Here is a 26060-nt window from a genome sequence, read left to right on the forward strand (position 1 = left end):
CAGGAGGGTGGGAGGAAGAACCTCAATGTTTCTTCTATGGGCTGGAAGAAAAGGGACAGAGAGGCAACAGAAAAGCTCTCAAATCTGGTGCAGACGAAGGCCTGGATCTAATGAAATGCAAACGGAAACAAAAACAGTGAAGTTCTGCTTGGGCAAGATCTTTTACAACATCTACTTCTTCCCTCCGTATATACTATGGTGGTGGTGGAGAGTGCCGTCAAGTCATAGCTGCCTTATGGCAACCCTTGCTGGGGTTTTCAAGGCAAGAGACTAACAGAGGTGGTTTTGCCATTGCCTGCCTCCGCAACTCTGGTCTTCATTGGAGGTCTCCCATCCAATTACTAACCAAGGCCCGCTCTGCTTAGCTTCCGAGATCTGATGAGATTGGGCATGCCTGTGCTATCCAGGCCAGCCCCGTAAACTATATGGACCAGAAATTGGTTGCACCAGATTACGTGCAAACAGAAGCACAAGTAGGAATACAAAAACTCAGACTTCGTGCAAGCAGCTACTGCAGACTTTCCGCTTGCACAAAAGCGCTAGCACCAGTGGAAATTTTGTGCTATATCCCACCCAAGCTCTCCGCTTCTCCTCCTTGGGCAATGGGAAGAACTGGACATCAGCAGTCCAGTTCTTCCCGAAGGTCGTTATAAACAACTCCGGCACCTAAGAGAGGGCAAACCACAGCAGGGCAATTCTACATTGCAAGAGCGAGCCCCTCTTAATTAATTTTGTTTATTTAATATCCATTAATGTCAATAGACATAGAAGGATGTGACGCTGCTCTGGTTGCCAACCTCCAGGTGGGATCTGGATATCTCCCCAGAATTTCTTCTGGTTTCCAGACTATAGAGATCATTTCCCCTAGAGAAAATGGCTGCTTTGGAGGGTGGGCTCAACGGCATCACATCCCTACTGAGCCCCCCTCCTCCCCTCCCCAAACCCCACCTTCTCCAGGCTCCACCTTGAAATCTCCAGGAATTTCCTAACCCAGAGCTGGCAACCACAAGCTCTCTTTAAGATTGCACTGATAATGTTTTAAAAATGATATGTGCAAAACAGCACAAACTTGTCCCTTAATGCCACAATATTATTACCGTTATAATAATGCTTTCATCCCAGCCTTAATTACAAAGGCACATTTCATTAAGAAAAGAGGAAGTGAAAGAAAGCACTTAATTTTTTTTTTATTCAATATAATTCAAGTCTATCCTAGAAATGTCGCTTCTTTAATAGCAACAGCAGCCGCTGCCTGAAGAGACTTAAACAGAGACTAATAAATACGTATCTCATTTGTGAACTGGGAAATCTCATTAGCCTTTGATAATGCTGCCCACAAAAAAACAATTTTCAGAATGGCTCCAGTCCAGCCGCAGGTGAGATTATAAAATTTTGCAAATTATACAGACACGCCTAGCTGCAAACCAGCTATAAGTTTGGAGGGCAAATGTTCCCCAAGATTTCACCCCCCTTTTAATAGCAGAGTTCAGCACCTGTGTCATTTTCACTTTTGCAGTCATTTTCATTTTGTTTTCGTTCTATTTGTTGTTTCTTATTCGTTTATACCTCTCTCCCCCATGGGGACCCCGAAGAGGCCTATACCATTCTCCTCTCCTTCATTTTATTCTCACAACAACCTTGTTAAGTAAGGCTAAGGCTGAGAGTGTGTATCCGGAAAAAGTGTATCAGCAAAAGTGGGGATTCGAACCTGGGTCTTTCAGGGATCATCACCAGAGATGGGCACGATCCAAAAATTTTTAACGATCCAGCGGATTGTAGATCGGTGCCTACGATGATCCCGAATTAACGATCTGCTCCAATCATCTCCCATTCCCGAGCTGTGCATCGTGGATCGTGGATCGTGGAGGCCAAAGCGGAGCACGCTGGTATTATGTGGGAAGGTGGGTGTTGGCAGTGGCCGCCGGACCTGGCGGGCATGGGGAGGCGGCAACGAGGTCTGTGTTTGGCCGTCAGAGCTGCCTATCAGGGTTTGCAGGGATGAGATTGAAGTGACCATGGCTACAGAACACCCCCTTCCCCCTCCCTCCCCTGGGTGTCTTCTCCCAACTTGTGACTGCTTTGCTGCTCCGTGGTTGGAAGGAAGCCCTGCTGATCAAGGAAAGCTGGGCTTCCATTTGGGTTTCCAGGACAACAGAAGGAGGGCAAACAGAGCTCAGGCCTTCCCCTGGCTCCATTGCCAGGGGAATAGATTGCTGGCGCCTGTCTGGCTTCCCGAACCGAGCCCGATCACCCCGATCCAGGCCTCTTCCGATCGCTGGATTGTTGGCCATGGACGATCATGATCCGTTGGATTGTGATCATGCGATCGCCATTATTGTGGGTTTTTTTCAATCGTAATGCGGATCGTGCCCATCTCTACTCATCACTACCCCACACTTGCTTTATGATGTGCATTCAGATTCATTTTTGAGTCTTTGGTTTTAGTTTCTTATCAGAAATAGTAGCTCTCGCCCTAAGGATCCTCCTGGTTTTCAGACAGATATGACAGCAATTAAAGGTGGGCAACTAAAGGCAACATGCATGGCAAATGAAGGCAAAAGATTAGGAAATGAATGGCTTTCCGTGAATTGTGCTAATTCCCTTTGTTCTTGTTCAAATGAAGATAAACCCTGGCCTTTTCTCGTTCACTTGTTCTGTTCATTTGGAAACATATCCAAATACATGCACACAAGCCTTTTGATAAAAGATGATGTTCTTTGTTAGATCAAGGCAAATGAAGTTACACAGCCTTGTGCTAGCACTGTAAGAAATAATATGAAAATAAAAGAGACAAGAGCTAAAGCAATATGCATATGTAACTTTATATGCTCTGTTAATCACCGCTCCTCTCACACAATCTTTGCAAAATGAGCAGGCTCCAAAGTAAATGTGGATATCTCACCAAAACAAGCAGTCAGAATATTAAAAAACAAGAAAGAGCAAATTAAACAACTCTGTGGTTATTAATGGGAAAATAAATCTAGGCCTGACAGTGGCCCAAAATGCAAAAAGCTTATGGGTGCAATCCTACCCAGATTTACACCCTTCTAAGTTCATTGACTTTAACAGGCACAAAAGGGTGTAACTCTACTTAGGATTGCAGTCTTAGTACCTATAAAATGGTGAACCATTCTCATGAAAATGTATATGAATATAATACAATGCACTAATTCATCTTTGGTTCAGTAATGGAACTTTACAATGTCCATTTCTCTGCAAATCATTTAAAACATTTTTTTCCTCTAGCCACTTCCTGTAAAAGTTGAAAACAAGCAATTAACTTGGTGACAAACAATGCTTATAATGACAAATGTTTTGGGCCATAGATGGAAACTGCAAGAATTCTGGACTATATCACTTCTGACTGTGAGAGGTGATGTGGGTAGGGTAAAGATTTTTATATTTAGATCTAAGGAGTAAGAGTTGGGTTACAGATGCTTCATCTTTGCGGTAATGAATCAAACGTGTACAGTTACTGAACTCTTTCTTGGCCATTTTACACTCCTGGTCAAACCATCCACTGCCACGAGTTTTTTAAGAATTTAATGGTCTGTTGTTAGAAATCATGGGTTTTAAGGAGCTAACAATCTCATCAAAAAGTTTGATAGTGTTACTACCAGGTTGCAATAAAGTCTGACGCCGGGACAATAGTGCATCATTTGTCAATACCTGTGCCAAGTCCATGAGCAACTGGTCAAACCACTTAATTCTTCTAGCCCCAGGAAGAATATCATCTGGAGGATCTAAAGTAGGACTTAGATAAATACCCTGCTTAAAATTAAGAAGAAGTCTCAAAGGGCAGTGATCACTCTCAACTCTATTATCTATCTGAAAGCAATCCACATGGTATAATAAGGCGGGAGAGATGGCCAGAGTAGCACATTAGACGCTCCCCAACATACATTTTAAAAAAATTACCCTGAAAATAGCAAAGCAGGAATGCCAGGAGATGAATTCTAGCCCAGTGTTTTCAAAGCGTGTGTAGACTAGAACGGGGTGTGTGTGTCATATTTCTGGTGCTCCCCCATGCACGGAGGAAGACACTGCATTGCCTAGACCACTGGGGGATACTTTGCATATGTTGAGCATCACAGCATGTTGTCCCACAATTCTGAGCCCATGCACCCACAGCAGAGAGTGAGGATGAATGGTGAATGCCATTAATGGCCCTGTTGCCAAAGCAGCACATAAAATACTTCACGTTTTCAAACAACACTTGGGCCATTTCCACACACCCGGCCGTTCCCATCCTTGCCTGCTTTTTGTGTGTGTTTTGCTGAGTCGCTCCAAAAACTCAGCCTCCACACACACTCCCCAAAAGCACTTACCTTGCAGCTTGGGAGGGGAGATCGGGCACTTTCGTCATCATCACTCACTTCCCTTTAAAATGTTTTTTTTTCCTCTGCACATGCGCGATTGCATGCTGAGAGCTTTGGGGGAGGAGCTGGGCTGGGATTGGACGATTCCCCAGAGCGCTTTAACCATTCACATGCCCAAGAACACAGAAGAAGCGCTCCGTCATCCCACGGCAAAAGAAAAGACCAGGGAAAGTGCAGTCCCAGAAAAGGCGCCAAAAGAACTGAAACCAAGCTGCCTGCAACTGTTTTGCAAACTGAGACATCTGGAATCATGGGGAAAAGCTGCCAGCGCTCCACAAGTTGGCCGTCCCTATAAGGACGTGTGGAAATGGCCACAATCTGCTCCAGCTTTGGGGACATATCTGACTTTGCCTGAAATCCATTAACTTCCAGTTATGCTCTACCAACAGCTGTCAATTGCACCCCTAACATGATGAGTAACAGACAACTTTTGCACGTGCAAAAGCAGCATGCAAGCAGTTGGGCTTGCACATAAACTGAAGCCTACCAGCAATTTGAGAGAGAGAAAAAAATGGGCAGGACAAGATCAAAGAGCTCGATTTTCAAGCACATTCTTTGCGAGGATTGTGGCAACTGCACCCCATCCTGCTGTCGCACTTGTGACTTGCAAATGGAATGTACTAAGCGTGAGAGTGTATAGGGAAATCTAGTTTGGTCTGTATGTTAGCACTGGTGTGTGGAGGGTGGTAGAAGTGTATGTAATTATTTCAAGTGTATTCTATGTTTATCTGTACAGCGGTAGATGAAAGAGCATCAATAATGGCCCTACAATTGGGAGTGAAGCAGGAGTTCTGTACAGAGCCCCAGTGTTCTACATAACATCCTTGACTCTCAGAATGCTGCTTGCGGGGAGCCGAGAAACTACAAAGTGTCATCATTTTTATATATAAAACAATATGCAAATTGCTAAAGAGCTCTCACAGTCCTCTCTCAGAAGTTCCCCGGCCTCCTGCTGCGTCTGCTGGCAAATTGCCACTTGAATATGATGTTTTGTATTCATGGCTGTCCGTGCCCATTTATCTTGCAGAGCTGGCCACTGGATCCATGTGTGGGAACTGATATTTATGTGCCCGAGAGAAGGGCTTTCTTGGTGACTGTAGCAGAGAGAAGTATTAAGCTAGACAGCATGTTTGAATATTCCCAGGTCACTTGTCATTTTTGTTTTCGCCCTCTTGTTCGGCTCGACTCGCCCGATTCCCGTTGACAGCCTCAGCGGTTGCGGAATTCCATGTACCATTCTCAGCTGAAAAACAGTTGCTAAAGCCTGTGGATTGTTTCTGATTGCTGCAGTTAACAGCAGCCTTCCTAGCCAAATGCACCCTGCCCGTAAGCTTAGCATCTGACATAATCATCTCTTTTCCTCTATAGGAAGTAGTGCCCAGTGGATAGATCAAATGGAGAATACTAGATTACCCCAAACAAGCTAGATAACAAGGGGCCTGTTTTATGGCATATGTGTCTATTTGCTTGCTCCTACACTCTACATCCAAACCCTGGCCCAAACCACAAAGCTAGCTAAGTCAATAAGCGTTAGAGCTGTCAAATCACTGCTTCGGCAAATGCTGGGAAATTTTGAGGATGGTGCCTGGGGAAAGTGGGCAATGGAGAGGATATGATGTCATTTCTGGGAAATGCTCTAGGAATTTTATTTATTTATTTTTATTTATATTTTTGATGTATATTCCGCCCTCTCCACACAAGCAGGCTCAGGGCGGATTACAGTATGATAAAAAACTTTTACAATATAAATTATATTAAAACAGTTCAAATAACAATATAAGACAACATAGTATAAAAATAGTATAAAATAGATAGCAGTGCTCAGTAACAGGGTTCACCACCTGAGCTACCATTTAAAAGAGTAAAAAGCTAGAATTTTCCATAATTTCCATGGTAAAAACCATAGAAATACGGGGAAATTCTTACCGCGACGGTATGGAAGCCATTTTCCTGCCATTTTTTTCTTCTACTCTTTAATTCTTTGAGGGCAGGAGATTATGGCCAAGGGCAGGGAGTTGCCCACTGCAGGCAAGCCTGATATATATGGGTGCTGGCACTTTCCAAGGGACTAGAACCCTCTTTTGAGCGTGAACAGTCTGAAAAGAGAAGACATCATTTTAAAATTCCCTCTGGTCTTTCCACTAGTGAAGGTAGTAGTAGTAAAAACGGGGCATGTTATTACTAGTGTTTCCTGAGTTTATGGATATGATGGTAGAGGGAAGAGCATCACGGGTGAGTCTGTTATAGAGTGGAGAAGGGGGTTAATTTTAGAGTCCCTGAATCCTTGACTCCCAGAAAGTGGCTTCTTAGAAGTAAAGAAACTACAACTTGCCATCATTTAAAAGCCTGTTAAGGGACGCTACGCCCCATTGCTTCTTCTTGTGCTCACGATGTGGAAGAGAGTGCCATCAAGTCATCTCTGACTTATGGCGACCCCTGCTGGGATTTTCAAGGCAAGAAGACTAACAAAGGTGATTTGCCATTGCTTGCCTCTGCGTAGCAACCCTGGTCTTTGTTGGAGGTCCCCCTTCCAATTACTAACCAAATCCAACCCTGCTTAGCTTTTGAGATCTGATGAGGTGGCCTTGCCTGGGCTATCCAGGTCACGATGAGCTCACAATACAGCAGACTATTTGGGTGGTGGGCCGCGAATTTATACACTCACCCTCCAGCCAAGGGGCGCCTGCTGCCTAGGGTGACCTACCCAGGGGTTTGACTGCCAACAGGCAGGATGCAGAAACACCACTGAGGGGGCTACTTTGCATGGCCGGCAGGGCTGCATTCAGTCCCCCAGCTTGGACAAGCCTTCAACATTCCTTTTCTACAGTCTTTATTAGACATGGGCACGAACCAAAAAAAATTATCGAACCAGTGGATCGTGGTTCGGTGTGGACCATGTTCCCGAATTCTCGAACAGCAACAACCATCTCCTGTCCCCGAACCCGGATCGTGGATCGTGGATTGTGGAAAACGCAGCAGGGCGCGCCACTGTTCCCAGCGATACAGGAATGGTGGATTATGCCAGCAGCTGCCAGGCCTGGCAGGGGAGGAGGTGGGGGGTCTGCCCGCTTGGTGGCGGCATCAGAGCTGCCTATCAGGGTTTGCAGGGATGAGATTGGAGTGCCCATGGCTACAGAACACCCCCTCCCCCTCCCTCCCCTGGGTGTCTTCTCCCAACTTGTAACTGCTTTGCAGCTCCGTGGTTGGAAGGAAGCCCTGCTGATCAAGGAAAGCTGGGCTTCCATTTGGGTTTCCAGGGCGACAGAAGGAGAGCAGACAGAGCTCAGGCATTCCCCTGGCTCTGTTGCCAGGGGAATAGATTGCTGGCGCCTGAGTGTCTGGATTCCCGAACTGTGCCCGAATGCCACGATCCAGGCCTCTCCCGACCGCTGGATCGTTGACTGTGGACGATCACGATCCGCCGGGTCACGATCACGTGATCACCATTTTCATGGGGGTTTGATACTTGTAATGCAGTTCATGCCCATCTCTAGTCTTTATCCTGCCCTTCCTCTAAGGAGCTGGGGACAGGGTACAAATTTCTCCCCTTCTTTATTTTATCCTCACAACAGCTCTGTGAGGTGCATGAGGCTGACAGAGAACAACCTCCCCCCCAGGTCAAACAATCACATATCACGGATGAGCAGAGATTTAAACCTGGGTTTTGCCAGTCCTAGCCTGATGCTCTAACCACTACACTCAACTGTGCTTTTGAAAAACCCAAAAAATGGCTCCCAATTTTGCAGCAATTTAAAATGCTGTTAGAAATGAGACACAACAGAAGATTCCCGGGAGGCCTTGAGATCGAGATCTAGGGACTCTAGCAGGGCAACTGGCCACTCCCTCCGACTCCATCATATACTTCTGAACTTATTGGATATGGACTTTTTGAGAAGCTTCAAAGGGCTTCTTCTTTCCCTTTTGCGATTCAACTAGTTTCCATAGCAGCATAACACTTGTTTTATTAGTAGCTTGCCCTGTATGTTGAAGTTTTTTTGATGGACTTTGAATGGCTGGAGATCAAACGTGTCTGTTATTTTACACGGCAGTTTTGGCAAAAAGTGTCGGCACCACAGGTAGCAGCAGGGGTTTTCATTATGAGTCACTTTCATCCTTGTTCTTCCATAATGAGCAATTAGTTCTACATTCCCAACTGTACTTACTAAGGAGCATGTCCCGTTGATCTCAGCAGGGTGTACTTGCAAGTCAAAACATGTTGAAGATCAGGCGAACTGCTTGCTACAAATTCGGACTCAAGCACATGCAGGGCAAAACACGAGCCAGTTCTTTCCAAGGCTTTCTACTGGGATATGGCACTCTGTGGGCACCAAGGAACATTTTAAATTTTCTATTTTTTATTTTCTTCATTTATACCCCACTTTTGTCCCCGGGGAGGTACAAAGTGGCTTGCAACATTCTCTCCTGCTCAATTTTAGCCTAACAACAACCATGCGAGGTAGGTAAGGCTTCGGGTGTGTGACTGGCCCAAGGTCACCCACCGTGCTTCCACAGCAGAGTGGAGATTCCAACTGGCATCTCTTAGATCCCTTTCTGACATTCCAACCACTACACCATAGGGTGGCTTCTATCTGTTGCAGTGATGGTGGGGTTATCGTTTAGACCTCATTCTGAGTCAAAACATACTCCATCTAATAGTGAGGTCAGGTCTCCCACTTCAGTGGGCTACCCCCCACCCCCAGCTGGGTCTGCCCACCACCAGTCAGTTAAATGGCAAGGGGAAGTTGCTGGGTAAAATGGGAGCCGATTGATATTGCCCTGACGCCATGAGGTCACTTCTGGTGCAAAGAGGAAGTGGCATCATCACATTAGGCAATGCTTTATGGGTAAACCATAGATTTTTGGGCAAATGCTAGAATGTCCCTACACAATGTAGGGCTGTGCTTCCAAGATGGGAGAGATTTCTAGTGGGCCTCTCCAGCTGAGTGAGGAACAATGCCACGGTCCTGAGCAACTGCCGGTATATACCTTCTTCCTTATCTCCCTCTGTGTCTGTTCGCAAAGGCCTTTTCACTGGGATGTGTAAGGTGGAGTCTAGAATGGCTTGTGGCTCACCTTGGACCATGCTAGGATGCCATCTCCACAATCCACTCCACAGTGGAGCAGAACGGATGTCTTCTTGTCTCCACCAAAACTTTCCAGAATGGAATTACACTTATCCTCAACCTCATTCAAACCCAGCCCTTGGTCCTCCACGTCAGACTGGCTCGATAAAGTTTTCAGAGCAGGTGTGAAACAGAGTTGCGCTTCCAAAACCAGAGGCGCAGTTGGTTGGCCTCTCCACCCACAGAATCATGCCAAGGTCCTAAACAATGATCGCTGCCTCGCCTCTTTCCATCTCCCGCATCTCAGAGTGTTAGATCTTGCCTCTACAGGTTAAACAATCAGGGCCGCTGGCTTTGCGCCATGCTTTTCCTTGGTCAGCTTGTATAGCAGAGATTTCTGATCTCTCCCGCTGTTCTTGATGAATGGCAGCCATACAACTGCTTTGGTGCCCGGTGGAGGTCTCAATTCTCTTTGCCATATGTCTGTTGATTAAATGCATCCCTGCTGACTACAGAGAAACCAGATTGCTTGCATTAACCCCCCCCCCCCAAGAGCATCTCTCTTTTTGTTTTAAACACACATGGAGCAGCTGATATGTCAGCTACAGTTGCTACCCCTCCTCTCATCGGTCCACTGAATGATTAATGTGCCTGTTGCAGGTGGGATTGACTCATAATATTGCTTTAGCCATCCGCCCAGAAGACGAGGCTCTTGTCAACCACCTGAGTGCTTCTTCTACTGGCCTGCCAAAGCCATTTTGCTTACCACATAGATCGAGAGTCTCTCCCCACTCTGCAGTGCATTTAATGTTAAATTGTTTGGGATGAACCCTGCGCCGTAGTTCGTTGTGCCAACTGCGTCTGCCTGTCAAGCTTGATTATTGTTCTTGGCGGAAGCAACTGAAGTCAGGATCTGAGCCGTGCATATATCAAAAGGGGGGATTACCCACCTTCCCTATTTTCCAGGCACAAGAAAAATCAGTACATGCCCAGAATAGTTGTTTTCTTCAATGTCAATATCACATAATGCATTATTTCCCTTGCAAATGTGATGATTCACGTTGGCGCATTGGAGAATGTCTAGAACAGGGGCTGTCCATTGTTCCCAGTTTTGCTGCCAATAGACTTAATCTTTAGTTTAGTTTTTCCCCCCTCCCCAATTTGAGAAGCAATGATTAGGGATGAACGTTTTATCCCTGCAATGCCCGTTTTCTATTTTATATGGAGGAACATCCAAAACAGAACTCGCCCACCCACCTGCTGGCTGAAGTGGCGTGGTCCTTTCTAGATCTCATCCCATGTATAAAGTGGGTCTACCTGGAACATTGAAGAGTCAACCCATGACCTAATGACAGTGATCCATGCAATGGTCACCTCCAGATTAGATTATTGTAACTCGCTCTACGCAGGGCTTCCCTTGGGTCTGACCCAGAAACTGCAGTGGGTCCAAAATGCTGCTGCTCGTGTCCTGACAGGAATTTCATTCAGGGCACATGTGACCCCAATTCTGCAGCATCTACATAGGCTCCCCATGGAATTCCAGATCAGGTTCAAGGTTCTGGTTCTGACCTAAAGTCCTAAATGGACTGGGGCCAGCATATTTGAGGGACCACCTCTCCTTGCATGTACCGCAGAGAGCTCTTAGATCTGCAGGTAAACACCTACTGGTGGTCCACGGCCCCAGGGAGGCTCGGCTGGCCTCGACCAGGGCCAGGGCATTTTCTGTCCTGGGCCCAACCTGGCGGAACTCTCTTTCGGAAGACACTCGGGCCCACCAAGATCTTGTATCTTTTCAGCGGGCCTGTAAGACGGAGATGTTCTGCCAGGCATATGGTTGAGACCAGCACTGGATCCATCTAATTAGTCTCCCTTCCGGTCTCCTGCCAGTGGGGGGGGGAGCATATGGTCCATCTGCCTCCCCATGCTTGAGGAGTTAGAGGTTCACCAACCCACACCACCCTTTTCTTCCCTTGTGTATGGTGGGCAGGGAAAGGGGGAAGGGTGCCCCATCTGGAATGCTGATTTTCATGTTTGCACTGAGATGTTATTTTATTGGTTTTATCTATTGTACCTTATTTATGATTGTAACCCGCCCTGAGCCTGCTTGCGGGGAGAGAGGGCTGAAAATCGAATAAATCAATCAAAATCAATCAAACAATCAGAACCAAAACCAATCAATCAACCATCCTACTCACTGGAAGGGTGGGAAAGCCTCCATCATGTAAACCAGGCATTGTGGAGTACCTACCCAACTCTTGTGAACTCAAGGAAAGCTGAGCGAGAGAATTATCTCCCGCTGTCCCACAGAAGCCAACTTTCCCAGCTTGCAGGCACAGCTGTAGCTTGCAGCCTCCTCCGGCTGCTGATTTCAAATGCAAGTCTTGCCGAGGAAGTGACAAATATATTAAGCGCAACCATTGGCAGCCCTTCTGCGCACAACTCGAGAAATCAGAGAGCGACAGCTGGGGAACTTGATTCCTTTAGAGTTTAGCTCTTCGTTCTATTGCAAACTGTTCGTAAATCAATCCCGTTTTCCTCTAAAATGGTTTTGTATATGTGAGCACTCAAAGATGTACAACTTTCCAAAGTTTCTTTTGGGGGAAGATGGCATCCAAAGCCGCAGAGCAAACATTACGCTTTTCTAACCATGATGTCGGTAGACTGTAATGATCAATTAAGGGCAGGGGGAGAGAACCAGGGCTTTTTTTTCAGGGGGAACGTGGGGGAACAGAGTCCCGGAACCTCTTGAAAATGGTCACATGGCTGGTGGCCCCGCCCCCTGATCTCCAGACAGAGGGGAGTTGAGATTGCCCTCCGTGCCGCTGGAACGGCGCGGAGGGCAATCTCAACTCCCCTCTGTGTGGAGATCAGGAGGCGGGGCCACCAGCCATGTGATCATTTTCACCAAGGGCATCCCACTGAGTTCCACCACCTCTTTTCCCAGAAAAAAAGCCCTGGAGAGAACCTTTTGATGAACTTAGCTTTGACTCTCAAAAGCTCATACCTTGGAAATCTAGTTGGTTTTTAAGGTGCAACAGAACTGGAATCTTGCTCTTCTACTACAGATCAACATGACCACCCACCGGAAACTATCTTCTCCTAATGACCTCCCTATCACCTTAGTGACATGCACTCAGGTTATTGCAAGAGATCTTATTACAGAACTCTTCTTAATCTGAAGTTGAATTGGTTGGGATGAAGCCTGAAAAGTGGATCTTCCTCTGTGCACCGATATTCATCAGGACTCTTCTATTTACTCGTGTTGAAAATCTTTTTTTGGTAATTTCAATTTTAAAAAATATAATTGCATGCCCAGTTGACATTAGGGATGAGAAAACGTTCCCCATTTCATATTGTTTCCCATTCATTTTTGTTTTCGCCAGCCGTTTCGATCTTTCATTTCCCCCGGTTGGCTTGGAGATTAACTGGAATTAATCATAGGATTTATACATGCACATACAATACACATCGTTTATATGTAGAATATGTGCTGATTTATTGGCATATGAATAATGCACACAGTGTATAGGGAAAATTTGGTGCCAGAAGACAGCATGCAAATAATCATGGATTTTATTTGCAAAAGGACGTACGGAAACCAAAATAGGATGCAAAATTTGAAATCTTCCCCAGTTGATGGACAGCTGAGTGCCCCTGTTGTGTTTTAGAATATTGGCCTTCAGTTGGCAGATTATGGCCTTGGGCTAGTCTCACTTGGAACAATGTCACTATTTACTTTTTAAAGGTTTTCTTTTTGTTCCCAGTCCTCTTTATGCAGCCTTGAAAGACTTTCCACAGCTGGGACAACAGCAGAGGGATAGCCAGGAGCAGCAGTGGGGACGGCTGTGGTGACAGCCTGCATGCTCTTCCCCTTCTTTCTTCCTCCTTTGGAGGTCAGGGCCAACAGCAACTGGAGATTCCCAACCAGAGCCCAGGGCAGCTGCCCCAGATGCCCTGGGACCACTGCTCATCTGCTCCCAGTAGGGCTTGAACACATATGAAGCTGTCTTATAATCAGACTACTGATCCATCATAGTCCATGTTGGGTCTCCTGAAGGTGCTGCCCTACATATGGGTGAAATCAACAGCAGCCCGTACACGGGCTTTCTCTGTGGTGGCCCCTACCCTGTGGAACGGCCTGCCTGAGGAGGTCAGGAAAGCCCCCACTCTTCTAGCTTTCCGCAAATGATGCAAAACTGAATTATTCAAAAAGGCTTTTGTATTGTGGAGAGAGGGTCTCAGATGCTTTGCTAATGAGTTAAGGACCGTAGACTTCACCACTATGTTGCCTTACATACTAACTGTTGTCTTAAATATGTGCTCCTATGAGCTACTTTTGCTTCACGTGGTCTAATGTCAGCCCTATAGAAAAGAGTCTAGTAGCACCTTTAAGACTAACCAACTTTACCGTAGCATAAGCTTTCGAGAACCACAGCTCTCTTCGTCAGATGCATGTCAGCCCTAGTATTGCTTATGTTCTGGTTCAGCATTTCTTCATCTCTGGATTGGATCCTTGCTAATGCTATGTCTTTGTAAAATTGTGCATATTTACCCTATGGCATTGTTTATGGAAATATCCTTGAAACTGACCGTACTGGTCTCACACTGTGTAATCTGCCTTGAGTCTGAGGGCCAAGCTACAAGTGACGAATGACGCTTGAATGGCAAGTGTATTTCTCCCTGTTCACTTGCCCTCCACTCAATCCACTTGCCAGGCAAGTGTCTTTCGTCATGTGTAGCTTGGCCCTCAGTGAGAAAGGCGGACTATAAATGACATAAATAAAATAATTTTTTAAAAACATTTAAAAATATTGTCTAATCAGTCTGGCAGCAGCTTTCCAGGGTCTCAGGCAGAGGTCTTTCACATCACCTACTGCTTGGTCCTTTTAACTGGAGATTTCAAGGATTGAACCTGGGAACTTCTGCATGCCAAGCAGATGCTCTACCGCTGAGCCACAGCTTCTCCCCAATGCTGCTCCCCACTGCACACATGGCAGCCTGGCCCCTGCCTGAGTCCCAGAAGTAGGTGTGCCATTCTGGCTGTTGGGTTTCTGGCTTGGTGGTTGATGTTCATGCGCACCCACCTCTGGGACTCAGGTGGGGCCCAGGCTGCATGTGTGCTCCTGCTCAACCCTTTGGGTCCTGGCCACCATGCGTGACCACCCACATTTCCTGGGGCAAAGGATGCCCCTTACTTGAACTCAAGGTGATCCCATGGGACTGGTGGCCGTGATTCCGGGGCCCTGTCTTGGATTTTTGTGTAGGGCCCCAGAATCACTAAAACCACCCATAAAACAGACACAGAAACTGTGTTAAAGAGTTTTTAAAGAGTAGATCTGATGTTCCAAATGATTCTCAATTCTGGAAAGCCATTGCACTTGGCAACAAAATAATGGCTCCTTTCCCTTCAGATAGATAGAATAACTTCATTTTCATTTGTTTTTCATTCCAGTGCTGATGAGCGCTTTGACGCAACATTCCACACCAATGTTCTGGTGAACTCTTCAGGTTACTGCCAGTATCTCCCCCCAGGTAAGAAGCAGATGTCATAGATGTGGCAAATGTATTGGAGCCTACTTTTAGTATATCGATATTATGGTAAAAGATGCTGAGAAATTCGGTAGGAACATGTTTTCCAGTTGAACTTCCTGTGAATAAACAGACTGTTTACATCTGTAATATTATTACTGATCTACTCATTTACCAACTTGTATGCTCTACTTTTACCACTGTAATATTTTTGCTAGTCTGGGACCATAATAAATTTGAATTTGGGTGTCTACATCTGAGGCTGTTTCCACACAGCCCATCATTCCCACCCTTTTCCCGCTTTCGGTGTGTGTTTTGCTGAGCCGCTCTGACAACTCATCCTCCACACACACTCCCCACAAGTGCGTACCTTGCACTGTGAGGTCACAGGACGGCCTCCAAACAAAAGCAGTTTTGGAGGGGAGGTCGGGCACTTTCGTCATCGTAGCCTGAAATCGCCCGCTTCCCTTTCATTTTTTTTAAAAAATTGCACGATTGCATTCAGCTCGTTTTGCAAGGAGCTTTCTGTGGCTGAACTGAAAGGGAAAGAACTTCAGGGGAAGAACTGGGCAGAGAGGGGAGGATTCTTCAACACTCTTCAAGCGCTCATATGCCAAAGAATGGGAAAGAGCTGCTCTCTCAACCCACGACAGAAGAAAACACTAGAGAATCTGTGTTCCCAGTAAACATGCAGAAAAGGCGGAAACAAAACAGTATGCATACATTTTGCAAATATAGATACGAGGAAGCCTGAGGAAAAGACGCCAGAGTTCCATGGGTGGGCTGTGCCTATAAGGATGTATGGAAAAGGCTTGAGTCAAATCCATGATCAATTTGCCCTCTGTGGTTTGTCCAACATTGGAGCTGGATGCTGAGTGAAACCATTTGGTATCTGCCCAATAGCACCTTTGAAAGATTTCCCACAGAAGTTGCTTCATGAAAGTAGAGGTGGAGCTGATTAGGGGATATACACATATGCCACTTTTCTCTTGTTGCTGCTCTAATGAGATACCAAATTATGGGTTTATTAATAGCCGAGCTGAGTATTATTAAACATTTGGTTTTATTGCAGGTTATAGTGGAGGGCATATCTGCTAGCTGTCAGCATTTCTGGCTCCAAGCTCAGCGACAGTCCCCCTTTCATTGGATTCTAACAGAATTTTTGGCTCTGTTTTTGAAAGTATCTAAGCCAATTTTAATATCAATTTCACTATCGAAACCCATCAGTTTGGTGAAGGAAGAGAAAACCTCAATTTCATGACTGCTAAGACTCTGTAAAAAGAAATTCCGACTTTTCAGTCAAATCGGAATATTCAGGAAGTTTGGTAACATCCATAGAATGGAAAGAACCTTGGAAGATAGACTAGAGAAGCTTGTAGCACTTCAAAGACTAGCAGATATGTGGTGGCACAAGTGTCTGTGGCATCCGACAGAGTGGGCACTGGCTCACAAAAGCTTCGCTATGATAAACTGGATAGACCTTAGGGAGCCGCAAGACTCTATTGTTTTTGCAGCAAATAATCCTCTCGCTGGAATTTTTCAAAAGACTTGGATAACAGAATGTTATCGGTCAGAGAACAGCAATATCGATACCTCTATTTGCAACTCAGTATGGTAAAAACACTTCCAAAGAGATCAGATATTGTAGATGTCAAGGGGCGAAGCTTTTTCCTCTGTGCTGTTATTTTTTCAAAAGTGAGTTATTGTGAATCATCCATCTATCTTTTCGTCTTAAACTTTAACCCAGGGATATTCAAGAGCTCTTGCGAAATTGATGTGCGCTGGTTTCCCTTTGATGTCCAGAAGTGTAAATTGAAATTTGGGTCCTGGACTTATGGCGGATGGTCTTTGGATCTACAAATGCAAGAAGCAGATATATCAGGATATATTTCAAATGGCGAATGGGATTTAGTAGGTAAGCTCAAGGGATCACCTTCTTAAACGCGGCTGCTGCAGTCTAACAAAGGAGATTTGCTTGTGTACATCTAAATGTTGCATCAGTTGGATGAATATTTTGAGATGGAGTCATATCTCTCTACTAGTTACTGTACATGACTGGTTGCACACAGCTAGAAGCAGACGATGCCATGACATGGTTCTCGTATATTTCTGTTTCTTGGATTATAAAAATTGCCAGCCGAGAACGAAGTGAGGTGAGGCGGGTCTGAATGAGCATTATATCCCCGGCGGTTGGATCAGAGGGGAAACTGTATCCCTTAGGTCTGGAGCCAGGCCCCGCCCACTGGCAAGCCTTCCAGCTGCCCTGATTGGACAGCTGGGAAGTTTAAACCAATTTGCTGGTTTAAACTGCAAAGAAGCTGGGTGGGCCTGCAAGCATGGGGTCCGCCGTGTCCCGTACCCCACTGCTGCCTGCATGATGCAACCTGGGCCACCCAGGTGAGCCTGGGTTTCTTGGATTATAAAAATTGGGAAAGTGTTTACAGGATAAATGAGGCAGCGTAATTTTCTTGAGCGTATGCCCTTCTACATGGAAAGGCAGAAAGGAGATGCCAGTTCTTTCAGACGACTTTGGGAGAATAAAACCAACAGTACATTTAAAAACGTTGAAAAGATGCCGTAAGGGGAGATTTCCCCAAGTATCTAAGGGATTTAGGACGACAAGGGAGCTGTTCTTGCCTGAAGCACCTGATGGATTAGCAAAATCTCAGCTAATGCTCTTTTAGGTTGCTCTCATTAGGAACTATTAATTCCCATAAGCGTGAATTTGAATTTAGTCCAGTAACTTATGTTAGTCTTTCAAACAGGCTAGCCGTTTTAACCAGCCTATCTGCGTTGCAAACTTGTTCTGTCACAGCAGTGGTAATAAAACATGGAAATTGTCCCCAAACACCTTTAGAAATGAGAAAATCTTCTTTACCTGATAATGAAACACCTACAGAAAATATAGACAGGAAGAACAGCTTCCGAGGTTTTATACTAATTCTCCTCTTGGGTTGAACAAGGATTTGGGATTTTTATCTCACTGTTTTAACAAAATCTGGGTATTCCCACCCCTCACAGGATGTTAACTAGCTTGACACGATTGGCGGACAATCTCTGCGTTTTTTGTATCATTAAATTTCATTCTGAATTTCAATGTGAAATTTCATTCCTTCATTTCAAGGACCCTTGGCTCTGCTATTTGTTTGTTCTTCATGTGTGTGTGTAAAGTACCATCAAGTCACAGGGTTTTAAGGCAAGAGACTAACAGAGCTGGTTTACCATTGCCTGCGTCTCCAGAGCAATTCTGGACTTCCTTGGTCCCATCCAAGTATTAGCCAGCACCGACCCTAATTAGCTTCTAAGTTTTGATGGGCATGGGCTAGCCTGGGATACATTCCACTTCAGCTACATTCCACTACATTCCACTGTCTCATTCCACTTCAAGAAGCAGATTCTGGTCCATAAAAGCTTATGCTGGAATAAAAATGACAAGATCTTTATTTTATTTGGAACGGAACATAAGTGCCACCATTGAAAGGACCTACTCTTGGCTAGGAATCTTGTAGCTCAGAGGTAGAGCATATGCTTTCTCAGTATGCTATGTTCAAAAATATCTGGGGGGGGATCTCTGTTGCTCAGGGTAGATGTTGAGATGGTATAATACATAAAGGGAGGACCTGTGATGCGCAAGTTGAGCATGCTAAATGTTCCAGATTTAGTTCCTGGTATCGCCAGTTAAAACAGATCTGGCATAACAGTGCCTCTCCAGTCCCCAGCATTTCAAGAGAAAGTATTAGAGGATAGAAAAGACATTTCTTTGTCAATGAGAACAGAGCATGCTGTACTAGGTGGACTAAAGGCAACTTGATAGGTTCATATCCCTTGCCCTGACTAATCTCACCTGTCGTTTCCACACGTCCTAACATCGCGCAACACTTACGGCATCATGGTGCAGTTTCTGACATCATTGCACCATGATTCTGTTTTTGTGGCACGATGATGTCAGAAATCGCACCATGAAGATGCCTTCATTCCATGCATGGCATTAGGACGTATGGAAGTGACCCTGGGTAAAATAAACTTGGGGGGGGGGGTAAGATTCATTACTGTCACCATTTTCATTTTTGTCTCATCATGGAACTTAAGGTGGCTTTCCTAAAATTCCCAGGAGATCTCCAATTCAGGCACTAACCAGAGCCAGCCTACTCTTACTTGGGCAAAATGGCAGCGCCCTGCATCCTTCAGCCATGCCCTGTGCCCAGTAACATACCAGTATCCTGTTCCAGAATAAAAACCTCTGCTTTCTTCCATCCTGCCCACACAGGAGTCCCCGGGAAAAGGACGGAGTCGTTTTATGACTGCTGCAAAGAGCCTTATCCGGATGTGACTTTTACAGTGACGATGCGACGCAGGACTCTATATTATGGACTCAACCTCCTCATTCCATGCGTGCTGATCTCTGCTTTGGCCCTTCTGGTTTTCCTGCTCCCGGCAGACTCAGGGGAGAAAATCTCATTAGGTAAATTCCGAGTCTAAGAACAGTTTAAATGTCCCGCTCAGTTCCTAGTGCAGAAAGACAAGTACAAGTTGAAATTCTCAAGAAGAGACTGAGGGGAGAGAAGTTCGTGGGAAGGTGGTCCAAATGGGTTCACAAAACAGCCTGATTTGGGTAGTGCAAAGTTCCCCCTATGAACTAACTCCCTCCCACCCTCCCGTGACAGATCTTTCAGTGCATCATTATCTTGCCCAAGGTCACCCAGTGAGTTTCATGGCAGAGTGGTGAACACAAAGCTCCGATATCCCAGTTCAGCACAGTAGCCACTGCACAATACCCCACTGATCCAATAATCCTGGAAAGTGAGATAGGCCCACTTATTTATTACATTTTTGTATGTCCCCCTGCTCAGTCTATAGACCAGAATTTCCCCCTCTTTCATTTTATGCTCACAACAACCCCCTGATATAGATTAGGCTGACAGTATGTGACTGGCCCAAAGTCACCTACACAAACTTCCATTGCTGAGGGGGAGATTCCCTTGGCTAAGGCTAGCACTCTAACCACTGTCCAACACTGTCCCTCAAAATCCTAGGGAGAAGGAGCTACGGCAGGATATCTCAACCTAAGCATTCTGGATTTTGTAGCTTTCTCAGGGGCTGTTTTTTAAAATGATTAATTTCTTACAACGCCTGGTAATAATATCTGGTAGTATTTTATTATGATTAACTTCTCACTTACTCTCATAATATTAGCACCACCGTAAATTCCAGTCACACCATAGCTCATTACCTTCAGTTTTGCTCTTCTGCCCAAATCTAGAAGGCCGTTTGGCAGAGAAAGATTTCCAAAGCATTCTGCAAAAACCATTTTTTAAAAAAGAACTACTGAATCCCCCCCCCCTACAAAATTTCCCATTACCTAAGTATCTGCTCCGTCAAGCCTTCTTTTTGGCAAAAAGTTTATAAGTGACATTAGGAGGGCCTTTAGTGAAAAGGGCACAGCTGGAAACCGTGGTGCATTTTGTCGCTCCAAATTGGCATGGCGCAAGTGATGAGCGATGCAAAACGGAGAGCCAGGGGTCAGTTTTTGCAACGCTGCGGAAAAAATAAAAAAACCTCACGAGTTCTTTCCAAGTAAATATTCCATGGGAAGATGCCAGTGACAATGACAACAACATTGTACTTTAATTCCTCTCCGACATTTTTGTGCCACCGATAGGATTCTAAAGTTGGCCTTTAAAAAAAATACTTTATGGAAACTGGTTGCCATACAACACGAAATGGCAGGGTTGGTTGTTCACAAAGGTATTTCTCTATACCAAAGCAATCCCCCAGACCTCTCTTTGCCAAGCAGTTTATGTCAGGCTGTATCTGGAAGTTGGCTGCAGCCATTCTTGTAATCAAAATGGCTGGCAAAATGTTGCAAGGATTTCAGAAGGGTTTTTTTGCAGCCTGTGTGGCTGAAGAACACAACTCTGTGGACCAGAAAAACAGGTCTTTCCCATATTTTCCTTTCATTTGACTAGTTCAGTGTGTACCTAGAATAAACTGAATTCTTAGTTAGCTTGTGATTGATTACAATCCCAGGATCTTTATATAACATGCTACACCTAAGGTTCCCAGTTGCTCACCAGTGGTGGGGCAATCTTCCAAGGCTTTATCCATTGCCTGCCAATTGTTTGCAATCAGCAGGAAGTGGCAAACCACCCAGTGATCACTCACTACAAGCAGGCAACCTGGGCAGGCATGCCAGGTGCACTCCTGACGGAGCGTGACAATGTCACTTCCCAAAATGATGTCATTGTGCCGGCCACAGGAGTGTTTCTGAGCATTGCTGGGGCCAATTTTGGCCCCAAATGGGCTGAGCTGGCCCTGTGCAAATTGTGGGAGCATTCCCGCTGCTAGCACAATGATGTCACTTCCTGGAAGTGATGTCATTGCATCAGATCTGAGAGGAACAACCACCAGGTAATGCCAGATCCCCCCATTCTATTGGAAGGGTATAGGGACCTGGCAACCCTCGCTACACCAGCTGCCTGGGAAACCCAGGCTCCAAACCCCATTTGTCCATAAAATTTGCTGGGTGAACTTGGGCCAGTCACCTGTCTATTTCTCCAGGTTGTTGAGAGGATGGAAAGGAGAAGGGAAGAATGTACACACCACCTGGAGCTCCATGGAGGAAGGATAGAATAAAAATGTATTAAGCAAATAAATAATTACATAATAATAAATATCACCCATCTTATTACCTATGAACTTGATCCTTTTTTGCCTAAGTGCAACATGGGAAATAGCTCAAGGGAAAGAGTTAAAACTTCTTCTGTCTGAGATGTCTCCCCAATCAATCGCTTGGGTACAATTTACAGTTTAAGAAACAGTGGGATTTGCATCCAAAGGTCAGCCATTGCTGAGTCAATCTAGTTGAGTTCCAAATAGCTGAGCTCCAAATAACACAAAGGAACAAGAGAATACATTTTTGCAAAGGCGTTTCTTGCATATTTCCTCTCTCCTTTTCCAAGCACCAAGTTCTTTTCGCCCTAATCCTGTCCTGCACTGTTTGTTTTCCAGGGATAACAGTTTTATTGTCTCTCACCGTTTTTATGCTCCTGGTTGCAGAAATTATGCCAGCCACCTCAGATTCGGTGCCATTAATAGGTAAGTGGAGGGGATATTTCTTTTCAACTTGCTCATTTAGTTTCAGACAGGAAGCTCTGCCGCACAATAATTCGAGTTTGGCAGTGGATATTTTGTGCAGTTTGAGCAGCCCAAGTACAGCACTGAAAATTTTTAAAATGAAGTAAACTCTCAACCATAAAGGAAATACTTTTCAGCAACAGAAACCCAGCAATCATTAGAATCAGAGGTTGGAGACAATCAGTATGTGATCGCTGATAGGTTGGGATCAACCATAGAATTCAGCTGGGATGGAAAAGGAAACAGCAGCTGGGGAAACCGTAAGTGGGAAATAGTGGAGACAAAAGGAAAACACTGTACTCCCTCAGATAAACATGCTGCTAATTCCATTGCCGGGACTCAGAGTCTCATACAAGCATCAAACTGTTCTATAAAACTGCACGCCCCCTTGGATCTGATTGCATTCACAAGTGCCCTATTATCTTATAGAACTTATGTTCTTAACCCCAGGGCTCAGTGGTGGAGCGTCTGCTTGGCATGCAGAAGGTCCCAAGTTCAATGCCCGGCATTTCCAGTTAAAGAGGACCAGCCGATAGGGGATAAGAAAAACCTCTGCCTGAGCCCCCAGAGAACGACTGCCCATCAGGCTAGACAATTCTGATCTTGACAGAACAATGGAATGGTCTGATTCAGTATAAGGCTGTTTCATGTGTGTTTGTGTGTGTGTAAAAGTGTGTCAGGTAGAAAGCTAGGGAAGATCTTTGAGCAGATTCTGGAAGATTTTGTGACGATGGACCACATAGCATAAGGCTAGACAAATTGATGTTCCCGCTCAGGAAAAGCAGCTTTAATATCTGTTGAGTTGCGCCATCCCGATTTTCAGGAGCCAACACTGCATTAAAATTTATAGCAGAGTGCATACACACTTGCAGGATTTTGCAATGATTTTCAACAATGTTAGGAAGAAATGCTTCCTTTTTCGTTGATTTGACATCCCTTGAGAAATGTTCATTTATATTGCTATCGCTGTATCTCTCGAGTGAGCTCTATGCTGACTTCTCCTGCCCCAGGGATGTCATTGCATAGCTAACTCTGATCAGCTAGGCACCACAGTCATGTTGTTTTGTTCAGGTTGAGATCCCTGATTGGCTAACCGGGGAAGGAAAAAGGAAGCAGCGGTCAAGGAAAATCAGTGGTGTGAAGCAGTGCTGCCAGGAAGAAACAGTGAACCTGAAAAGGATCAATGCTTTCCCCTGACTGAAATGGCTATTTTCAACCCAAACATTGTAACTGGGGAATATGCGGGACATGCCCAGGAAATATTTAGATAGTACTTAAAATAAAACAAAACATGAGTCTATTCTTTTTTAATATCCTCGTCCACTTTCTTTTCTTACAGCTCAATATTTCGCTAGCACCATGATTATCGTTGGCCTTTCCGTCGTCGTCACTGTGATCGTTCTGCAATATCACCACCATGATCCAGATGGAGGGAAAATGCCAAAGTGGGTAAGGGCCAAGCACAGCTTGTTTCCTCTGTATCAATTCTCAGATCAGAGTTTGGCCGTAGGGGCAGGTGACCTATTTTCCTCCCCCAAAGTGTTGTATCAATAAGGAAAAGAAGGAAAATCATTTTGGCACAGATGCTGTAATTACACCCACACACCCCTACAGCTGACCTGACTAAGCTCTGCACATGGAGCGTTGTCAAATTTTATAAGCAGTGAGGTATAATGGGTAGTCTGCTGAGATGGTTTTTCTGAGCCAATCCATTGATGTTCAGAATTGTTATGTTTTATCCTGGTCCATCCTCCATGGAGCTTATAGTGGTTAGAGTGTTGAACTAAGATCAAGGAGTCTATGGTTTGAATCCCCTCTCCGCCTCTTTGGTGTAGCGGTTAAGAACTCTAATCTGGAGAGCCGGGTTTGATTCCCCACTCCTCCACTTGAAGCCAGCTGGGTGACCTTGGGTCAGTCATAGCTTCTCGGAGCTCTCTCAGCCCCACCCACCTCACAGGGTGATTGTTATGTTACATACTTTGTAAACTGCTCTGAGTAGGCGTTAAGTTGAAGGGCGGAATATAAATCAAATGCTATTGTTATTATTATTTATTTGATTTGATTGAATTTATATTCTGCTCTCCCTCACATGGGCTCAAGCGGATCACAAAATGTAATAAATACAAATATACAATAAAAACATGATAGCAAATTGAAACAGCAATCATTAAAATCTACTAAGGCCGTCACCCGTATTGCACATCCATAGGACATTAAAACAAATCCATGGGGCAGGGTGGCCAGTTACCAGATGAATATCATCATCATCATCATCATTATGGAAGCTTGCTGTGTGACCTTCGCCCATCACTTTCTCCCTAATACCAACCTTCCTCATGGGGCTTGTCTTATGAAGATAAAATGGAAGAGGGGATAGCAATGAGCTTAGGCTAAGCAGGTCTGAGAGAAGGTTCATCCCAAGTTGTGACACTTGCTGTATGTAAAAGCAGATATTCTCTTATTTCCCAGACCAGAATTATCCTTCTCAACTGGTGCGCCTGGTTCCTACGGATGAAAAGACCTGGGGAGGATAAAGTCCGTCCGGCGTGCCAGCACAAAAGGCGGTGTAGCTTATCAAGCGTTGAGATGAACACCGTGAGCGGACAACAATCCAGTAATGGGAACATGCTCTACATTGGATTCCGGGGGCTGGAAGGGGTCCACTGCACTCCGACAACCGATTCCGGGGTGATCTGCGGGAGAATGACTTGCTCCACGACAGACGAGGACCATCTTCTTCACAGTGGACACCCTTCTGAAACTGATCCGGATCTGGCTAAGATCCTGGAGGAGGTCCGCTACATCGCCAATCGATTCAGAGACCAGGATGAAGCGGAAGCCATTTGCAACGAGTGGAAGTTTGCTGCTTCTGTGGTGGACCGCCTTTGCCTGATGGCCTTTTCGGTCTTCACAATCATTTGTACGATCGGCATTTTAATGTCTGCACCCAATTTTGTAGAGGCCGTTTCTAAAGATTTTGCTTGACCTGAGCTCCTGGGGCTTGCAAAATGTCAGCGCTCAAAGAAAAACATGTTACGTAGCAATAGCATATACGGGGCACTTTGCATAGACATGTTATGTGGATGCAAAGTATCAAGGGGTACAGTATTAGAAAAGGACAGTTTAATGAAAATAGCCTTTGCAATCACCAGGGCTGCGTGTATAGTCCAACAATCTTTCATGCACTCACCAAATTTGGTGTCCAGAATAAATTATTTAAATTAAATCAATTTGCAACTTTGCATTATTTATTTTGCCTCCAATAGTTAGGTTTCCAGTGAATTCAGATTTTTTGAAGGTAAGGACTGGCTGAAACACACTTGGAAATGTGCAAAAGGCCTCAGTCCCTCACCAGAAACAGCCCTGCCCTGCCTCTGGTTTTGGAATTCTCCATCAGTAACTGTCTATATGCCTTCACATTTTTTCTGCTTTGAGGACTAAAGATTTACTTTATCCCAAATAAAAGGATATTAGATATCCATGGGCCAGCAAATTCAGTAACAGGTACTAGTTTCATTCTTTATGAAATTAATGTACAGATCCAAAGCAGGCTCACACTACAGCTCTAGTCATTTTTTTAGGACAACCCGTTACTAGTTTTGTCTTGGATGCTGTTTAGAGGAAATTCATTAAATGAGGTATACTGTGTACAGCATACATCAACCTACCCTATCTCATTAACATGTTTTTACTTACACTAGGATCATGCTAATTGTTTTACTGTTTCGGACTCCAAGATGAAAGCAGAATTTTTGTTGATGGTGGGAGAAATACTTCCCCAGAAGAACACCCAGTTGGGAGAACCGTCAGCTTTTCAGATCCTGTCTACTGCCTTCAATTTCCGTAGCTGCTGTCTCATTTCCCACTTTCACATTACTATCTTATCCCAGTTCCATCGCATGGGTGATCCCAGCGAATTGGGCATCACCTAATGAATGGGAGGACACCATGACAG

At 45.0% G+C, this 26060-nt stretch overlaps 1 protein-coding gene across 1 annotated transcript in view; it reads left to right on the forward strand.

Annotated features, from left to right (window-relative positions):
- Positions 1-25170, forward strand: part of CHRFAM7A (CHRNA7 (exons 5-10) and FAM7A (exons A-E) fusion) — a 65312-nt gene extending 40142 nt beyond the window's left edge. The window contains exons 5-10 of the mRNA XM_055002825.1: positions 14895-14974; positions 16719-16886; positions 19239-19433; positions 21980-22066; positions 23445-23554; positions 24575-25170. Coding sequence (XP_054858800.1) covers positions 14895-14974; positions 16719-16886; positions 19239-19433; positions 21980-22066; positions 23445-23554; positions 24575-25090 — 1156 coding nt within the window. The 3' untranslated portion in view covers positions 25091-25170. The remainder of the gene's footprint in view (positions 1-14894; positions 14975-16718; positions 16887-19238; positions 19434-21979; positions 22067-23444; positions 23555-24574) is intronic.
- Positions 25171-26060: the final 890 nt, after the last annotated feature.

The sequence above is a fragment of the Eublepharis macularius genome, chromosome 18 (assembly GCF_028583425.1).
Source record: "Eublepharis macularius isolate TG4126 chromosome 18, MPM_Emac_v1.0, whole genome shotgun sequence".
Classification (NCBI taxonomy): Eukaryota; Metazoa; Chordata; class Lepidosauria; order Squamata; family Eublepharidae; genus Eublepharis; species Eublepharis macularius.